At 45.7% G+C, this 20,384-nt stretch overlaps 1 protein-coding gene across 1 annotated transcript in view; it reads left to right on the top strand.

The window, feature by feature from the left end:
- The first annotated feature begins 542 nt into the window (after nt 1-542).
- Nucleotides 543-20,384, top strand: part of Iqgap1 (IQ motif containing GTPase activating protein 1) — a 92,076-nt gene continuing 72,234 nt past the window's right edge. The window contains exons 1-2 of the mRNA XM_038313921.1: nt 543-680; nt 3,339-3,438. Of these exons, the coding sequence (XP_038169849.1) occupies nt 626-680; nt 3,339-3,438 (155 nt within the window). The 5' untranslated portion in view covers nt 543-625. The remainder of the gene's footprint in view (nt 681-3,338; nt 3,439-20,384) is intronic.

Here is a 20,384-nt window from a genome sequence, read left to right as displayed (position 1 = left end):
GTTTCAGCGTCTTTGTCCCCCAAATTGAAGAGATTCAGCGGCTCTCTATTTTGGTACTGCTGCGGAGAACGGAGGTCAGGTAGACAAAATGTGGCAGAGAGTAGGGGTGGAAGTCTTTCGCGTCAGTTTGGGTCTTTCTTGCGTCCAACAAGAACACCCTGGGCCACCTGAAAGGGCTCCTTCCATGAGGTGCAAGGTAGGAGGATGGGGAACTTAGCTGTCTGGGGAAGGCAGGCGGCCGAAGAAGTTTGGATTTCAAGCTCTCAAGATTGGCGGCCTTTCAGTCTGAACCGCCGATAGGACGATGGCGGAGGAGTGTCGCGACAACCGATCAAGCCGGCCTAGGGACGTGCCTACCGCGCTCCGCCTCCTCGCTTCCGCAAGTGGAGGGCGAAGCGGGCAGGGGCGGGCCCTGAAAAATTGACCACGCCCGCCCCTTCCGCCAGATGGGCGGGGCCTCAAGGGCGGGGCCTGCGGGGCGGGGTCTGCAGGGTGGAGCCGCTGGCGAGGGGCGGGGCCTCGAGGACAGCGACAGCCCGCGCACTGGGCAGGAGTTGCCGCTTCTACCGCCGACCGCGTCTTCAAGGTCTCAGCGCTTCCTCACCGGAGACCGGACTCGGCCGCCATGTCCGCCGCGGAGGAGGTTGATGGACTGGGTGTGGTCCGGCCGCACTATGGCTGTGAGTGCCCGGGGCTTGGGATGCGCGGGCGAGGGCCAGGCTCGGGTTTCCCCGGGGGCTCAGCCGGGCGGGTGCGCGGGGTGGCCTGGGACCGCACGGACCCGGAAGAGCAGCCCCAGCAGTGTGGCTGGCAGCAAGGTTCGCGCCCGACTCCCTTCGAGCTCCGGAGGCGGCGGGTAGGAACCTTGGAGGCCTCAGCCTGAGCCAGGCGCTGCGGCAGGGGAGCCCCACCCAGCTCCTCCGCCGCTTAGCTCTACTGAGATTGGGGAAGACGGCCTAGGGTGAGGTGGCAGGAGAACTGTGCAGGGCGTGTCCTGGGCACTGGACCCAGGGGTTCTCTCGGGCGTGGTGGGAAAGTGCTGTGCTGCCCCGATTGCTGCCTGCGAGGGTGACCCAGGGGTACAGACAACGAGCGGTCAGACTAGCTGTGAGGTGTAGTTTTGGGCAAGCCACTGAAGTTTCTCGGGTTGGGTTCTCTCGTCAGCATTTCAAAAGTAAAATTAAAACACACACACACACAGACAGACACAGACACACACACACACACACACACACACACAAATATCCCCTCTCCCCACTCACACGCACTTCCTCCTTTTCTGTGGCCATACCTGCAACATCAGTGAGCTAACTCTACGTGGGATAGTAGTTACATGAGGATCCCTTTGGGTCTCGGGTGTAGATTTTGATTTATGTTTTGGGGAAAGTACATTCTTAAAGGATACTTCAAAATATCCACAGTTATGTGTGAGGTAGTGTGCCTCGTTTGTGAAATTAGAGATGAATAAGACCGTGCAGTGCCTTCCAGAACTGTCAGAGGCAGGTGGACAAAGGGTTGATAATAAGTGGGGTTGGGAATTTAGCCCAGTGGTAGAGCACTTGCCTAACAATTTCAAGGTCCTGGGTTCGGTCCTCAGGTGGGGGAGGGGGATAATGAGGTGCAATAAAGGTACATGGTGCTTGAACTAGCTAGGTATAGAGAGTGATGGGGGTGAAGAGAAGGGATTTAAGAAGGCCCTGGGAATACAGGTGGTGACTTTTGAACAGGTTTGAATGATGCTGTGTAGGGCAGGGTGAGTGTGCAAGACGTGACTTTGAGAGGGCAGACATAAACTAAATATGATACCGAAGACGATAGGGATTCTCTGTGGAAGACCCTGAGTGGTGTGGTAGTGTACTAATGGACTGGAAGGAGAGAAGGGGGAAAAGTATTTCCCAAACTGGTCAAGACCAGAGTGAGAACGGCTTTGATTGCTTTCCTAGGGAGTTAGGAATTCATTTCTTACCTCTGTGACTGTGGAGGAGGCAGATTGCTTCAGGGTTAAGCCCACAGGCCCTGGAGACGGGAGGATTTGAATGTAGGTCCCTTTATTAGCCCTGAGGCTGAGTTCATCCAGCTTCAATTTCCTCAGTGGTAATGGGGGATTGTTCTGGGCTTTAGTGAGAGAATGTGTGTAAAATGCTTAATCCCACAGCCGGGGTGGGGAGTGGGGTGGGGGCTGGGGCTTTGACTGTGACTATGGCGTTAAGCATTTTACATACAATTCTGCCAATAAAGAGGGGAGAGTATGGTGCTCTCTGTCTTAGTTCTGACCAACAAGGACAGACATTAGTTGGTGCCTTTTGAGGCTACAGGGAAATGCAGTACATATATGTTTAAAATTTTGAGAATTCCATACATATAAAAGGTGAAATATGATTATACTATCTCCCATCATCCCCTTCAGTAATGTATCTCACTATATAACTCTAGCTGGCCTGAACTTGCTATTTAAGACAGTCTGGTTTTGGACTCAGAGGTTTGCCTGTCTCTGCCTCCTAAATGCTGGGTTACAGGTTTATGCCATCACTCCTGGCTCTTTTTCTTTTTTTTTTTTTTTAACTTTTTTTTTTATGTGTATGGGTGATTTGTTGTCTGCATGTATGATGTCTGTGCACCATGTGTGTACAGAGGTTTCTGCAGAGACCAGAAGACAATGTTTGATCCCTTGAAACTGGAGTCATAGCCTATTGTGATCCTTCATGTGTCTGCTGGGGATTGAACCCAGGTCCTTTGCAAGAGTAGCCTCTTAACTTAGGCTGAGTCATCTCTCCAACCTTAAAAAAACCAAAACAACACCCCTCTCCAAGATCCAACCAACCAGGTCCAATTAGTGCTGCCCCTATGTGCTTGGGTGTCAGACTGTCTATTGGAGCATGGGCATCTTACCAGTGACCACCCTACCATATCATACATAATTTTTATTATTTTATGTGTATGAGTGCCTGCATGTATGTATGTACATTGCATACATATATGGTGTCCTTGGAGATCAGAAACAGGGCATTGGATCCCCTTGAATTAGAATTACAGGTGCTTGTGAGCTGCCATGTGGGTGCTAGGAACCCAGGTCCGCTTCAAGAGCAACCAGGGCTCTTGACTGCTGGATCACCTCTGCAGACCCTTACCCCCTACACACATTTAAGGGTAACATGAGTGTAGTTGAAGCCATGTGTGTTTGCTTTTAGGAAAATCATTTGTAGTACACCCGGCTACCCACATATTCACTAGCTAGCCTGCTTTTCTAAGGGATCGGCAGCGATTTGATGGCCTCGGCCCTCGTTTATTGCCGAGGAAAGGTAGATCCTGGCCCTTACCTTCTTTTCTTTCTGTTTCAGCTGTCCTGGATAATGAGAGGCTCACCGCAGAGGAAATGGATGAAAGGAGACGGCAGAACGTGGCTTACGAGTACCTCTGTCATTTGGAAGAAGCAAAGAGGTAATGAAGGAGAGCTTTAAGATTTGTTTCTAGTTATGTGTGTTTGTTTTGGTACCCGCGTATGGGTGCCTGTGGGAGATGAGGAGAAGGCAGTAGATCTCCAGGAGCCAGAGTTACAGGCATTTGAGTCACCCGATGTGGGTGCTAGGAGCCCAGCTGCGGTCCTCTCCTAACTGCTTGAGTCATCTGTCCCAGCCCTCCAGGTAGCTTCCTTTGTGTGGACTGTACTTTAGGTAAGAATGTTGGAGGTTGTTAGTGTTAGTCATGGTGACAGGTGGTCAATGATGGTTTATCCTGAAACACTGTGTCGAATATTTGTGCATACCGAAGAGATTTCTGGATTTGTGTGATCCAGCTTTTGTGTGTATAGTGGTTGTTCTGGGTCCTGCCAGGCGATCTGTTAGAAATAACATTTGAAGATTTCTTTATCTTTATGTGCGTTGGTGTTTTTCTTGCATGTATGTCTGTGTGAGGGTGTCAGATCCCCTGGAACTGGAGTTACAGACTGTTGTTGTGGGGTGCTGGGAGTTGAACCTGGGTTTCTCTGAAAGAACAGCCAGTGTTCTTAACCGCCATCTCTCCAGCCCTAGAAATAACATTTTAAGTTAGGGTTTGGTGTTCTTGAGCTTAATGTTTCCTAATTCTTCACAAGTTTTCGTTTCTATACTTAGCCCCGTGTTCCCTTGTGACTTGTGCAGTGGATATTAGGTTTGGGAGGCTGATGAGGATAGTACCATAAGGGGCTGAGGATGTACCTTTCTCAGGTGTGCCCAAGGTCCTGAGACACCCAGAGCCAGAAGAAAGCTCAAGAAGCTGTCTAACCAGGGAAGTGCTGTAGGTATAGATCCATCCATTTGACAGTGTTGAGAGACCCTCCATCAAATGCATGTGCTCCCATGTGCCCTCCCCACTTTTTTTTTTTTTTTTTGAGACAGCCATATGCTGGCCTCAAACTTGTTCTGTTGCTGAGGCCTGCCTGCTCCTCCTACCACCGCCTCCCAAGTGCTGAGATTACAGGCATGCAAGCACCACGCCCATCTCCTCCGCATTCTTTACCAAAGTGGATGACCAGCTGCTGTTTATCTTTCCCAGGTATCTCAAGACCTTGTGATCTTAATTTTAGGGTGTCAATTTGCTATCAGTAGTTCCTTTTGTTCTGTTGCTTATATTCCTTTGCAAGATTCCAGAGTAGATAAATACAATTATAGAATGTGTGCAGCCAGGAATAATGAAAGATATTTGTCATTCAAGTGTACTAAAAATCAAGGATGTTTCAAACGGGGCTGAGAAAACAAGAGTAAAGATTTGACTTTGTGTGTTTTTAAAATAATTCTAAAAATGTTAAAAGCACTTCAAGAAAGTTGATAATACATACAACAAGCTTTCTTGAGTCCAAGAACCCTAAGCCCTTTAGAGTTTACTTTCCTCTAAAAGATGGCAAAACAGCCTCAGTTAGGGTCCCCTGGACTCTAAGATTTACCTTTTATTTTTAACTGCATGTGCTTATGCTACGGAGGCCAGAGCCATCAGATTCCCTGGAACCGGACTGGAAGGAGATTGGCCCTCCTGACATGGGTGCTAGGAACTGAACCTGCCTCTTAACTCCAGAGCCATCTTTCCTGCCCCTTACTGTGTCTTGAGTTTTGGGTGCTTCTCTGAGTTTATAGCCGTTTTAGAAAGTCAGAGAAGGATATTAATGGTCATTTAGGTGAAGAGTAGCCATACCACTAGGTTTTTCTTTTGTTTTGTTTTGTTTTGGTTTTTGGTTTTTTGAGATATGGTTTCTCTGCGTAGCCCTGGCTGTCCTGGAACTCACTCTGTAGACCAGGCTAGCCTCGAACTCAGAGATCCTCTTGCTTCTGTCTGACACTAGTCTACTGAATGGAAGTTTATTATGATAGTACCAGGGGCTGAAGCATAGAGAACATTTGTTGTCCATTGAGCTTCTTTACCAACTTAATGGTCAACGAAAGTATAAACAGCGAATATATTGTGAGAAAGGGAGTATTTTCTCACAGGATGTTTGTAATAAAAAAGTCCTCTGCCACTCAAATTGTGAACTTCTCCTTGTGGAAGGTCAAGGAATTTGTAAGCTGCAGCTGGTCTCAGAGGCCATCTTGTGCTCCGTTTGAGTCCCTGGGACTCTGTTGAGGTGCCCCAAAACACCGGCTTTACTAATTCCCCTCACCCCCCAGTAGCTCCTCTGCTTTTGCCCAGTGTTGGCTTTCTACAGTGACGTTGCCAGTTTACCATGTGACATTCACATTTCATATGTGGTATCTCGGAGCATCTCGCCAGCATCCACCGTGATATTGTCATACCACCAGTCTAGCTTAAGGTTTTACGTTTCCGAAGCACCGGGGATTTGGGCCTTGTGCTTGCTGCGTGCTGGGCAAAGCACAGGCTACCACGTCCCAGCACAAGGTCAGTTTCTGTCCAAACCAGCCATCTTGTTTCCATGAGGAGTCTGAGACCCGAGCTTTCTTAGTACGGTGGTAACTTCTTTTTTCAGGGTGGGAGTTGTGTAGCCAAGGCTGGCCTGGGGCTCACTGGTAACCGACTGAAACCATGAGCCCCATGCCATAGTTGTTCGCCACCACACTTGGCTTCTTGTGGTTTTTTGGTTAAGGGATGGTCTTTATTTGTGCAGTGGTCTTTACCCCAGTGTGTGGTGTGTGCATCAGAACCCCCTGGGAGAGTTCTTACAGTTGCAGCTTGTCTGGGTTTTCCTGTTGAACACGTTCGTAAGAGTCCGACTGCTGAGCTACACCTAAGTATTTAGCTGGGATTCTTCTCACCCCGGTTGAGAAGTAAGATTTTCATACTTTTGACACATTAAAAAATTTTGAATGGTTTTAGATCATAACTTTTCGGAGGGTTAACGATGCTCGTCCTTTTCAAGTGCTGCACCCGTGACATTGTCTTTGTAGTATTTCTGAGCCTGTACCTCTGACAAGAGCCGTCTCCAGTACAGAAAAACACTGTACTGTTGATCTAACCCATCAAGAGGCCATTAGTCCCTGAAGGGTTTTTCAGTTGGTTGCTTTTGCAAGCTTAGGGAATGACTTTAGGCAGTGGAGACATTTGTGATAGTATTTTTTTTTAAACTTTGGACATGGTGTTGGGCATCACTTTGTCATACCTTGGCATTGTGGAAATGCTGCCTGTTTTTTTCCTAGGGAGTAAATGGTATCAAATTTGGATTCAGTACTAGTTCCTCTGTCCCCCACCCATAAAGCCAACAGCAACCTCTGATTAGAAAATCATCTATGGAAATGTCTAAGATGCAACTGGAGAGCGCCAAGAGACCCGGGAGTGTTAGGATAGGACCAGCAGAGCAGCGTTTCTACCTGTTAGTCATCATCAGCCAGGACTTCCTCTCCCGCCCTGTTGTCTCACATGGGCCGCTAGGCTGTGTGCGTGTGCTCCTGGGTTCATCTTCCCCACCAGCAAAAGCCCAGTTTGCCTTTTTGGGTTGGCCTGGTCCTATTTCCTCTCAAGTTGGAGGATCCCCAAGGTCTGGGGTTTACATCAATCCGGAGGCCAGGAATAAAGATGAGAGGATCTAGGGGAGAAAGGCTCCCTCCTCACTTCTATTTTTAACTTCTCTGCTCCTGCCGAGCACTCCACCTTTTAGTACAGAGGCGCCATTGTGCGCCCTGGGGCTCTCTCTTTCCCCTGGACCTTTAGCAGAGTCTGGACGCGTGGAGACTGCTGTGTTGTCTGTGTCTCTATGTGTACAGAGGCTAGAGGATGCTGCGGAAACGCGTTTGGGTTCATAGTTTCCTAAAGTATTAAGTGAGAACATTAAGTGTGGATTTCATAAAAGTAAATGAACGATCGAGAAATACAATGTAGAGATTTCTATTTTTTTGAAAAGTGGCTTCAGTATGGAGCCAGTATTCAGTATTAAGCTGGTGTTCTTATTTTAGAAAGGCTGAGGGCTATATAGCAGAACAAAGACTATCAACGGACATCTTTTAGTGCGTGCATTGATCTCTCTGTCTTGTCTGTCTGTCTTTCTATGCCTGTTCTGATTGGGCTTGACACTTATTTTAGCTAAGGAGTAGCTGGATGAGAGAGGAATGCCATTTCACCCAATTGAAGGAGGTAGCACTGACGTGTGAGCAATGTAGCTACTCAGGACTTGAGGCAAGAGCATGTGAGAGAAAATGTCTTGGGTCAAAAAAGAAAAGGAGCCAGGGAAGAACATATTAGGTAGGTCAGAGGAGTGGAGAGAGTGTGGTGGGTTTGGAAATGCAAGAAAATTCAGTTAGGATAAAGGTCACAAGAAGACAGTTAACTAACTGTATGTAGTACTCTCTCAGCTAATCTATTTAGTCCCTTCTTTCAGAGATTTCCTGGAGGATCCTTTTGAGTCTTCCCTGAGCCACCTTCTTTCTGAGTGCCCACACCCCAGCTTAAGGGGATAAATAACATTCTTCTCTGACTGCCTTTGTAGAAAGGCAGGTTCAGGCTGTGGCCGGTTGGAGATAACTACATGATGTTAACAGGATCTTGGTGTTAAACCGAAGCGGTTCATCTTCAACTGAGGGGACTTGAAAAGCAGTTTGGAAAGAAAACAACTCTTGGAAACAGATTCCCTTTTGTGTGTACATCTTTGCTGTCAGCATAGAACATTTTCTGGGTTGGCCTCTTTAGATCATCTTTCCAGAATTGTATTAGAATTCCAAGAACATCTGGCTATTTCCATGCTCAAACCTTGATCTGGAAAACAAGTTAAGATATTTACAAGGCAAAACCTCCTAATGCTTAGACGAGTAGCTGGGAAAAATAGCATGCTCACAAGCTTTTAGAATTCTTAGATAAAGTATAGCTTAAAAGGTTGAGGGAAGAAGCAGATGTGTCCCTCACACGGTAACAATGCAGCTCACACGGTAACAGTGCAGCTCACACGGTAACAGTGCAGCTCACACGGTAACAGTGCAGCTCACACGGTAACAGTGCAGCTCACACGGTAACAGTGCAGCTCACACGGTAACTGTCGTGCACACGGTAACAGTGCAGCTTACACGGTAACAGTGCAGCTCACACGGTAACAGTGCAGCTTACACGGTAACAGTGCAGCTCACACGGTAACAGTGCAGCTCACACGGTAACAGTGCAGCTCACATGGTAACTGTCGTGCACACGGTAACAGTGTTGTGCATACGGTAACATTGTCATGCACACGGTAACAGTGCTACAAACGTGAGTTTTCTGTCCTAGTGTGACTGCCGGTCACTTTTTACCAGATTCCCTTGGAAACTTTGCAGATGTGAAGCAGGGGCAGGGCATGGTGTGGCATAGGTCTTCAGTCTAGCACTGGGGTTGCAGGAGGAGGTAGAGATAGGCAAGTTTTGTGAATTTGAAGCCAGCCAGGTCTGCATAGTGAAACCCAGGGCAACCAGGGCAGCATAAGGAGACTCTGATACCACATCCCCCAAAAGAAAATAAAAAAAGTGAAGCTGGGGCTGGGAAATGGCTGAATGGCTATTGGGGTTAGAGTTCAGGTCCTCAGAAACCCATGAAAAATGCAGGTAATTCCAGCCCCAGAAAACTGTCAAGTAAGACTGCCATCTTGGCAAACTCTGGGTTTGATTGAGAGCGCCTCCTCCCTCACTGAATAAGGTGGAAGAGTGATGGAGAAGGATTCATGTGATAAAAACCTTAGGCTTCCATGTTCACATGTACACATGGACCCATGTGTGTGTACATACACAAACAAAAATGAACATGCATATATAACACACATGAAAATTGGAAAAAGAGGGCAGTAGTGACGCGCGCCTTTAATCCCAGCACTCAGGAGACAGAGGCAGGCAGAGCTCTGTGAGTTCAAGACCAGCCTGGTCTACAGAGCAAGTTCCAGAATAGCCAGGACTACACAGAGAGACCCTGTCTTGAAGAAGAAAAAAGTTTGAGAGAGGAAAAAAAAACAAAATGAAAAACGTGAAGGCGTATGGGTGGCTGGAATGGTAACTCCAGCCTTGGGGAGGTGGAGGCATGGAGGATCAGGAGTGCAGAGTCACTGTCAGCACCGTACTCGGCAGCATGAGCGCATGAGACTCAGTGTCAAGACACAAAGAAGCATGAAGCTGGGGCGAGGTGGGGTCTGAATGCTCGGGGAGGACGAGACAGGAAGCTCCTGAGTGTGAGGCCAGCTTCAGCGGCAAAACAAAAGGCAGGTGGGTGTTACACTCTGATAATCTCAGGATTTAGAAACTGAGGCAGGAGGATTGAGAATTTGAGACTAGCTTGGGTTGGAGACTTGCCTCAAAAACAGAAAGCAGAACAAGTGGAACAATCTTTTTTTTTTTTTTTTTTTTTTTTAAAGATTTATTTATTTATTATGTATACAACATTCTGCCTCCATGTATGCCTGCACGCCAGAGGAGGGCACCAGATCTCATTACAGATGGTTGGGAGCCACCATGTGGTTGCTGGGAATTGAACTCAGGACCTTTGGAAGAGCAGGCAGTGCTCTTAACCTCTGAGCCATCTCTCCAGCCCCAAGTGGAACAATCTTAAAAGAAGTCTGATATAAAGCAGTCAAGTCGGTAGTAGTCGCCAGCTTTACTAAGAAAAGTCACAGAGCTGCTCCCATGATTCTTCTTATAACTGAAAAAAAGTCTAAAAAAAAAAAAAACCTTTGAAAATCTTGATTGTTGAGGTGATTGGGCCATGGAAAAAGAATGGGACTTGGGCTTGAGAAGGTATGCGTTCTGATTCTGGCTTTGCGAGCTGCTTGACCTCAAGGTGGTGGCCTGCCTTACGCTGCATTTTACAGAGTTGTTGGAGGGTTAAGCTGTGGCCCAGGGAAATACAGGAAACACTCAGTAAATGCATTCTGTGTTATTGAATTTTTATGTTCTCTGGTGTTGTGCCTACATGTATGAAGCTTGGTCGATCCCCTGGAGCTGGAGTTAGAGAGTTGTGAGTTACTATGGTGGGTGCTGGGAGCTGATCTGGCTTCTCTTGGAAGAGCCAGCCAGTGAAAAGAAAAAGCGAGATATACCAAATTGTGAAGAGGAGTCATCCCTCAGCCCCAGTGAAATACATTCTGATGCTCTTGTCTCTGGCCTAGAGGAGATGTAAAGATTTAGTGTTAAACAACGCTTTCCAGATGTCCCTCAGGTAAGCTGGTGTCCCCAGTATGTGGCATAGGATGCATAGCTTTGCATGTATGTGATCCAACATGTGTACACAACCACCTCCTATCCCCGCGTCAGAAGTTAGATACCCGTAAGGTTGGTGGTCCTACGGTTTCCACTGCAGACTTGTATATTTTTGGAAAGAAAACACAGTAATGGGAGGAGAGGGAAAGGGACTAAGAGGTGGCTTTTTTATGGATTACTGTACTGTTGTAGCCAAAGTTCTCCTACCAATGAGATAATAAAGAGAGGGATTAAGAATCACCTGGGTACGCACAGTTTTAGATAGTTGTATCACAGTTTAAAAAGATCCATTTGACTTTATATGTATGTGTGTTTGTCTCTATGTGGGTAGGTGCAAATGCGTGCAGGCGCTTGGGGAGGACAGGTGAGTTTGGATGTGCTGGAGGCCCGAGTTTCGGTACCTGTGAGCCTCTGTCATGGGTGCTGGGAACTGAGCTCCGGTACTCTGAAGAGCAGTGTGTGCTCTTAACCACTGAGCCATCTCTCCAGCTCCACAAATTCAAATCTTTCTTACTGTTTTCAACATCTACACATCTACATAATATTTTTATTTAGATTTATCCAGTTTAAAGTAAGTTATGTTGCTTTGATTATTGATCAAATTAACATTTTCTTACATTTTGTCTGTTAGTTTTATTTTCATATCTAGATTTTCAGTTATCTGCCTGTCTTTTTGTGTTTATATGTGTGTGGTGTGTGTGTGAGAGAGAGAGAGAGAGAGAGAGAGAGAGGGAGGGAGGGAGGGAGAGAGGGAGAGAGAGGAGAAAGAGAGAGGATCCCATGTAGCTCAGGTTAGTTTTGAACCTTTGTTCTTTCTGTTTCTACTTTCCAAGTTCTGGAATTACAAGTATATGCAAGTTATCCAGGGATGGGGCCACATGCCTTTAATCCCAGCTCTCGAGAGGTAGAGGCAGCAAGGCCAGCCTGGTTTACAGAGCAAGTTCTAGGACAGCCAGGACTGCAAAGACTATCTCCCAAAAGTGAAAACCAAACCAAACCAAAACAACAACAACAAAAATACCAAACCACAAATGTGCAGCTCAAAGCAGTCTTCTTATTGTCTGGTAGCAATTTATGTCTAATTTGATAAATATCAAGTTATATAGTCTGGCTCTGGAGTTGCCTGTGCCGTGAGTTGTGCGCTGTTCTCTGAATGCACAGCACTGGGTGCACTTGCTCCTTCTTGCTGAGAAACTGAAGTAGCTCCGGGTTGGCCCCTTGACAAGTACTGTGATTTGTTTGGTTTTTTTAAACTTTTATAGAATTCTTGTTCCTTTCGGATTGGCGCTGTCCTTCGCAGTTTTTTTCTGTAACATAGACTCTTTTCAGTGGTGGGGATTGAACCCATGGCCTCAGGTGTGCTGTGAGGGACGCAGGCCCTCTACTACCAAGTCAGCCCTCAGTCGAAGACTCTTCTCAATTTATAAGACATTTTTGAAAGTCTTTCCTCTCCCCTTTCTTCTTTCTTAAAATTCATTTTAAAGTTAGCACACAAAGTCTTGTGGGTCACTGGGGCAGTTTCTTTTCCATGCCTGGGTGTCATTAGATTTTGTTTGACTTTGTTCTCTTTGTCCTCTGCCCCCCCCCTCTGGCTGGTCCCATCCTGTAGATATCTTTTTATTTATTTTTAGCTTCTAGGACATTATCCATTCTACCTTTAATAATTGCCCTGATTCATGACATCTGTCTTGAGGGTGAGCGCTGCAGACTCTCATGGTGTCTCTTCATCTCATTTGTTTATGTAAAGTCATAGCAACAGAGATGTATCGTAAACCATCTGCCGCCCTCATGCCCTCATGCTCGGTGCGCGCCACACGTCTGGCTCGATGCTCCACTGTTCCTGTTGCCTGACTTCTTAGAGTTTTCAGTTTGACCTCTTAAGTCCTCTTACTCTTATTAATAGCAAAGTGGGCTTTCATGAGTTCATGAAGAAGAGTGGGGTACACAGAAGCCCCCTCGGAGGTGGAGAAAAGGAGTCTCACGGGAGATGTGGGCTTGACACTTCCCAGTTCTCCTCACAGACCATGGTGCAGAGGTGGACGTGACCACAGACCAGTGCTAACCGGGCTGCTGAGTGTTCAGACTGTTCACCAGGCAGGATTGAGAAAGTCCTAGAGAGAGCCAAGCAGCCTGTTCATTTGACCTAATTTGGCAGCTATTTCTCCTGGATTTAGACATCAAAGCAGTAATTGCACTCATGTATTTTAACCCAAGTTGCAAAATAGTAAAAATGTATTTGAAGTCCCGAGTTAGCTTATTCTAGGAATTTCATTTCTTGGCCTTGCTTGGTGGCCTGTCCCTGGTTCTATATCTTTTCTTCTGCTTCACTGTGTAGCAATTTAGAGCTACCTGTTGGTAGGTAGCAGGACTGGTCTCAAGGATTTTTAAACTATGTGATATTTGATGGACCTCTGCTTGCTTCCAATTGGGGCTGCCTAAATAAACCCTGTGACAAGTATTTGTGTAAAGAAAGTGCTGGTAGGCAAAATGAGACCTCCCGGAAGTGATTCATATTACGGCTGCTGTTTGTGTAATTTGGGACTCCGTTGCTTAGAGACCATATCTTTGAGCAGGCTTCGTGTGAAGTACTTGTTAAATGTCAAGGGCCAGGGCCTACCTGAGCAAATAAATTGCAGCTCTGCTTCTTCATTTTAATTTTGGAAGGCTCCTTATAGTGGCCTAGCAGTGTTTTTAATAAAAAACTTAAACATATAAATGAAAGATTTGGTTAATGATTTAGTTTGAAAAGTAAAAAATTGCTTAAGTTTGAATTTTCAGAAAACTTTTTATAATTATTTGGGAAGACTTGGTTGTTTCAATCAGGCATTATATTATAGGAAGTCAACCCTTTGCCTTTAGGAGAGCTAAAAGGAAACGACAAAATCCCCATGAAACCCCGGGGCCCCCAAACCTGCCATTTGCAATGATTGAAATATTCCCCATATGTCCCAAAGTCAGTGACTTCCTCTTGCTTCGTTCCCTCTCCCTGTGGTCATCCACACCATTTCTTGAGTACTCTCTCTGTCCCTCTCCCTGCCCCCCCCTCCCTATCTCTGTCCACAGAGTGCTGAGCACATCACACGCTGATCTAGTGAGCCGTTCTGGTGACCCCATGAGGTGCTTATTATTTATGTTTAGCAGAAATAAGAAAGCAAAGCCCAGAAGAAGCTAATCCCTCATGTAGTAGATTTCAAATTTGGCAAGGACTCCAAAGCCCTTGTTCTTAACCCCTGTGTCCTCACTGCTTTGATGTTGCTGGTATTTGTACAAATAATTACAACAGTAGTAACTAACATTAATTACATTGAATGCTGAAGAAGCTTCAGTTGAACGCTGTTGTGATATAGGCATTGTTTTTATTCCCAAGAGGGGAAAATGAATTAATAATTCCAGTCCCAAGGTCACTTAACTGTCTGCATAAGTCAGGCCTAGGTCTGTGTCCCACCAACTCCTTGACCTCTGCAGACTCGGAAGGGGCACAGTAAAGCCCAGTATCGAGACAACTGTGTCCTGCTGTCAAATGGCCGATTGGTGCATCGGCTGCTTACCGCGGTCTCGCCCTAATGTCCAGCTTCTCTTCTTGTTTGTTTTATATATTGCCAATTGAACTGAGAGTCTCACACATGCTGGACAAGTTGCCTACTGCTAAACCACACCCCACACCCCAGTGATTAAAACAGTTTGAAGCAGGGTCTCCTAAAGTTGTCTAGGCTAGCTTCCGATTTCAGTCTGCCTGCTCTGGTCTCAGGAGCAGGTTGGATTTACAGGCACAGTCCACCACACCCAATTCCCTCATTTATTTTTGTCTTTAACTGGTTTGTTGGACTATTCCTCAAGGTTTTTCTACTGTCTAACCTGGTCTCTGCCTTTGGACTTAGTGCCCACCAGTCAACTGCTAGCTGGTGACCTCATGCAGACAGGAGTGGCAAGTTGGATTGGAAATTGCCTTACTTAGTTTTGGCGAGAGAGTTGCCTGGGGGGGGGGGATTGTGGGTGGAGGAAGGACTTGTGTAAAGGCCTCTATTTCTTCTTTACTGAGAACGCCTTCCGGTTGACTCACTGGAAATCATAACGAAAAGCAGAAGGAAGACCGGAGAGGCAGCTGCCAGCCCAGAGCTTTGCAGCTGCCAGGCAGATGCTCCAGGGCACTCAGGAGCCCCTGAGTTCTAAGATTTGTGAGAGTTTTGAGGACAGAAAGAAGGAAATACTGATATTATTATGAGAGGAAATTTTTTAAAGTACAATTGTGACCTGGGTTGAGTTTTTTTTTTTTTTTAATTCAAAACCAGAGAATACAGGGATATGGTACATGATTCAGAGGGTACGGGAGGATGTACAGGAGAAGAAAACCGGCCTGTTTTCCTTGGTCCTGTTCCTCCTGCCCCAGGATCATCTTTTCCAGAGAGGAGGCTGTTAGGGTTGTCCTTTCCCAGCCTCTCTGGCGATGGCAGGAGTCACCTTCCTTTAGAAGTGCCCGTGTATTCTGCATTGTGCAGTTCTTCCACACAGATGCAACAAAGTGCCTCGTTTTTGTTCTTCAGTGACTTTGCTGAATTTCAGCTGTGGGCTTGACTGTCAGTGAGCATTTCCTGCCCCTCTTAGTTCTTGATATTATAAACAGTGCTGTAGTTAGTAACGCCGTGTGTATAGCATTGGCTATATCCTACTTCAGCCTCCTGGATTAGAGACATGTGCTACCGTGGTTACTCTATTAGTCTTTTCTCATTGGTTTGTAAGAGCTCTTTATATATTGAGGAACTGGGTCCTTTTTATGGCATGGTGTTGTAAGTATTTATTCCATTTGGCCTTTAAGCTTTTATTTTGTGTAAGGTGTTAAGTTACAAACCTGGGACAAATGACTGAGGTGCCTATCGAATGTATCAAAGTGGATCTCAAAGGGGGTTTGAGACTGAACAGTGTTTAAAATAACAGCATCTTAAAACAAGGTTGAATTTACTAATCTTATTTTTTAGCTTCTGGGGTCCTCTTCAGGCCATTTTTATATAGTCCTAAAGCATATGACATGATATAAAATCGTTTGGGGTTGGAGGGTCGTCTGAGCAGTTAAGAGCACACATTGCTTTTCCAGAGGATCTGAGTTTGGTTTCCAGCACCTGTGTTGGTGACTCACAGTTCCTTGGCCCTTTAAGGCACATACTCAACGTGCGTCACACTTTGTGCTGGTCTCAGGAGCCTTATGCTCTGTACCTTCAACAAGCCAGGTCCAACCGTCTGTCCTCACTAAGCCAATGGATGGAGGCAAAATAATAGCAAAAGCAGAAAAAAAAAGGGATTTTGTCAATGTAGCCACGTTGGGAAGAGGGGCAAAGAGAGCCTACATGGTCCCCAAGGTCCACTTTCAGGGGCCTGACCTGAGGATAGGGTTTGAGGGGAAGCAAGACACACACAGCCAAACAGCCCAATGCTGAGTGGCCCGAGTGCATCACAGTCTCAGCTCCCCACACCCCCAGCCGCACTGTTTCCTCTCCCGGCAAGAGAGTCCTGGGGAAATTTCCAATTTCTTGGAGTCCGTTCTTTCAGTCAAAGAGGGAGCACACATCTCTTTAAGAACACAGCCCGCTAAACAGGCTTGTTACACACACACATCCTTAGGAATTGCTAGAAACTAAGTCTTAAAGAACATAGAACCCTTGACCATGTTAGGCAAGTATTCTGCTTTGCTTTACCTCCAGGCCAGTGTGGCTAATGGTATTTTAAAATATATATGCAGACATGTATATGTAGTATCATCTAATATAATAAGTATTTTTTATATATTTGATATTGATTTATGCAATATATTCATATATAATATATGTAAATGGTAAAATTGAATGGTATATATATTTGTAGAGTTTTAGCATTTCATTTGATTCTGATTCATTTAGAATTTTGGCATGAGGACTTGGGTGGATATCTTTTTTTTTTTTTTTAATAGGGTCTCACTCTGTAACCTTGGCTTACCAACAACTCATTATATAAACCGGGATGGCCTTGAACTCAGAGATCTGCCTATGCCTCCTAAGTACTGGGAATAAAGGTGTGCATCACCACATCCAGCAGTATAGTTTACTTTTGTCCAGATAGTTTTTGGACAATACCTTAAATTTTATGCATTACTAATAGCTGTCTTAATAAACAGTCTGGAGATGTGCTCTCTCTCTCTCTCTCTCTCTCTCTCTCTCTCTCTCTCTCTCTCTCTCTCTCTCTCTCTCTCTCTCTCTCTCACTCTCTCTCTCTCTCTGTGTGTGTGTGTGTGTGTGGCTAAGGAAGAGGATGGTGATGTATACAGCCTTCCTCAAACCCGCTCAGTTTGCTGTTGTCCCACAGGGATCGACTGTCTCGGAACCAGTGCTCTGAGTTCCTCCGGTCTGGGAAGTACAGTCCTTTGTCTTAGGGATTCGATCTCACTAAGAACCTGTGATGTTTACGGTAATCTCTTTTCCTGCTTTATGTGTTAATAAATTCTTCCCCTTGTCATCGAGTCCTCATTCCCAGAGGCTGACAGAGTTTAAATTAATGACTTTCACTAATTGGCTGAGTATAATTGCTAAACTGTTGTCCACAGTCTTTAGGACTTTGTTTTTTGTTCCTTTGCTTTTTGAGATGATCTCATGTAGCCAAGGCTGCTCCTGATTCTCCTCCTACCTCTGCCTCCTCAGTGCTGGGACTACGAGTGTACCCCTCAGGGAGTGCACCGTCACACCCAGTCCTCTAAGTCAGTACCGAGGACAGAACTGTGCTTTTTAAAAGTTGGGATTCAAAGGAAAAGAAAACATATCACAATTCTGAACTTGTGAACTAATTTCTGACAAAACACAGGGTGACAAGACTCCAGGGTGTAGTGTCACATGGGCTGCTTCTGAGGACTTCCTGAGAGCACACGTGAGGTCAGGACCGACACCCAGTCCTCAGCGTGGACTCCTTGAGTTCAGAGCTGTGTTGCAGAAGCCTCTCCTGAGCAGGGTCACATTGGTGAGCCAGAAATCAGGTTGTGTCTAGATCGCAGCAGGGCATTCTGAAGAGTGTCCAGCAGAGAGCTGGATAAATAGGCATTAGATTGCAAGGTGATTAAGGTGATTTATACTGCCTGAGTAAGACTTTACAAGGGGTGCAGAGGGGAGTGGCCGCTTGGTGGGTGTAGGGCTTCTTCTCGGGTGATGGAAGTGGTCTGGGACTCTATTGTAGCCATGGTTTAGACAACATATAACAGCAACAGCCACGTTAGTGAGTATAACAGCAACAGCAGCGTCCCCAAAGTGCTTGCTTTAAAATGGTTAAAAACGGTGAACTTGAAAAGTTTATCTCAGAAAAAGAGCTGTAGGGTTTTTTTGTTTGGTTGTTTTTTTTTTTGTTGTTGTTTTTTGTTTTGTTTTGTTTGAGATGGGGTCTTATACAGCTCACACCAATTTATGTTATATAGCTGAGGGTGGCTTTGGCCCTCTGGTCTTTCTGTCACTACCTCTTAAGTCCTTGAGTTCATTTATGTCAGGCCAGCAGTCTGCCAACTGAGCTGTATTCTCAGCCCTTGTGGTTTTTTTTTTCCTGAACTAGAGTTTCTCTGTGTAGCCCTGAAATTTACTGTATAGACCAGGTTGTCATCAAACTCACAGAGATCCGCCTGCCTCTGCCTCCCAAGTGCTGGGATTATAGGCCTGTGCCACCACCACCTGGCTTGTTTCTTTTTGTTTGTTTGTTTGGTTGGTTTTTGAGATAGGGTCTCCTATAGCTCAGGATGGCCTCAAACTCACTGGATAGCTAAGAATGACCTTGAATTCTTGACCCTTCTGCTTCTACTTCCCAGATCTGGGATTCTGAGTATTTGCCAGCAAGCTCAGCTTCAGCTATTGGACTTTTCACTCAAAGGAAGCTCTTGAGGGCATCTTCTGTGTCAGATGTGGGATCCAAGAAGACATAAGTGATGTGTCAATTAAATTTGAATTTCTAGGGAAATGGTTAATACAACAAATTGTGTTTTAAAAATGAACTGACTTATCAACAGTGTAATAATAATAATTTTCTACGTTTTGGTTAGAAATGCTCTAAGCACAGAATAGGAGAGAAGAAGCCTAATGGGAACAGCAACTGAAATCCGAGATATTTGTTGACCATTGAGTCTGTGACCTCAATTTGACCCCTGGAGCTATTGCAAAGGTGGAAGGAGCAAGCCTACCCTGACCTCACATGTGCCTTGTGACCTGGAATACATGCACATACAGTAACAATAAACAAACAAACATGAAGAATGACACGTTAGGTCCTTAACATGTATGTACAAGCATGTTCATGTGCGCCCTTTCCAACTGCACACACATGAAGTTGTCAGAGCAACTTTGAAAGCTACATTGTAGAACATTTTCAGGCTTCTTACTCTGCTCTAACCTATCCTGAAGCTACATAAAGATGTATTATTTGTCTGCCTTATGTATGTGCGTGCTTTGTCTCTCTGCACACCAGAAGAGGGCATCAGATCCCATTATAGACAGTTGTGAGCTGCCACGTGGGTGCTGGGACTTGAACTCAGGACCTCTGGAAGAACAGCCAGTGTTAACAGCTGAACCATCTCTTCAGCCCATTTCTGAAATTATTTAAAGATAAGCTTTATTTTCATTTCCTGTTTTATTAAACACTTTTTTTTTGGTTTTTTGTTTGTTTGTTTGTTTGTTTGTTTTTGGTTTTGGTTTTTCAAGACAGGGTTTCTCTGTAGCTTTGGAGCCTGTCCTGGAACTCACTCTGTAGACCAGGCTGGCCTCGAAGTCACAGAGATCCACCTGCCTCTGCCTCCTGAGTGCTGGGATTAAAGGCATGCACCACCACCGTGGGTTTAAACCCTGTTTTGAATGACTTGACAATATTCCACTGCCCATTTTTCTCTGATGTGGAGGAGAAAAAAAAAGTGTTTTTATTACTTTAAAGAAAGTGAAAAGCATTTTCAAACTCTGACTGTCATCACAGTTTGATTGTAGTACCAGGAAGGGTCTGAAGCCTAAATCAGTCCTGCCATTAGGAGGCTTCCCGGTATGGGCTGCAGAGATGACTCAGCAGTTAAGAGTGCTTGCTGCTCTTGCAGGTCCATTCCCGGCAGTGTGTGTGTGGAGACTCCAGCTCCAGGGGGAATCGGTGGCCTCTTGATCTCCTCTGGACCCGCACTTAGGTGTCTACAGACCTACCCACACATAATTAAAAACAGTGAATCTGGTTTGTTTGTGGTTTTTTTTTTAAAGAGGCCCCCATCCATATTAGTTGGACAGACAAGACATAAGCATCAAAAAGTTACCCAACATGAACGAATGAAAGGTCTGACTGTCACAAGGCAGCATATGGTGGCTGAGGGAATGGCGCAAACAGTCACTGTGTAAAAGTTTAGATGAGGGGGAGGTCATTTGTTGCTTGGGTTTTGCAAGAAAGGCGAAAATTGTGAAGGAGAGGAGGAGGACATGGCGCCCATACTCTTGGCGCCCTGAGTTACTTTCGGGGCTCAGGAGCACCTCTGACCTCAGGGCTTGTCGTTAAGTAGGTGCTCAGAATCGCGGCTCAGTTCCAGTGCGGCTCGGACACATTGTGGTGGGCTAGGGGTCTGGCGTCATGAAGTTGCTGTAATTTTCTGGGCTTTGTTTGTTTCTTTTTTTGTATTGTTTGTTTAGAATTGAGGCCAGGGATACGGTGATCCTTAAGAAAGAGCGACTGAGATCTTCCAGTAGTTAGAGCACTTTGGCCAGAGAGGCATGCGAGTGTCCTGTGGGTAGTCACTGGTTTCAGTGGGCGAAA

This window comes from Arvicola amphibius, chromosome 12, assembly GCF_903992535.2.
Source record: "Arvicola amphibius chromosome 12, mArvAmp1.2, whole genome shotgun sequence".
In the NCBI taxonomy this organism is placed as follows: Eukaryota; Metazoa; Chordata; class Mammalia; order Rodentia; family Cricetidae; genus Arvicola; species Arvicola amphibius.
The sequence above is the reverse complement of the archived record's forward strand: the minus strand, read 5'-3'. Positions and strand labels throughout refer to the sequence as shown.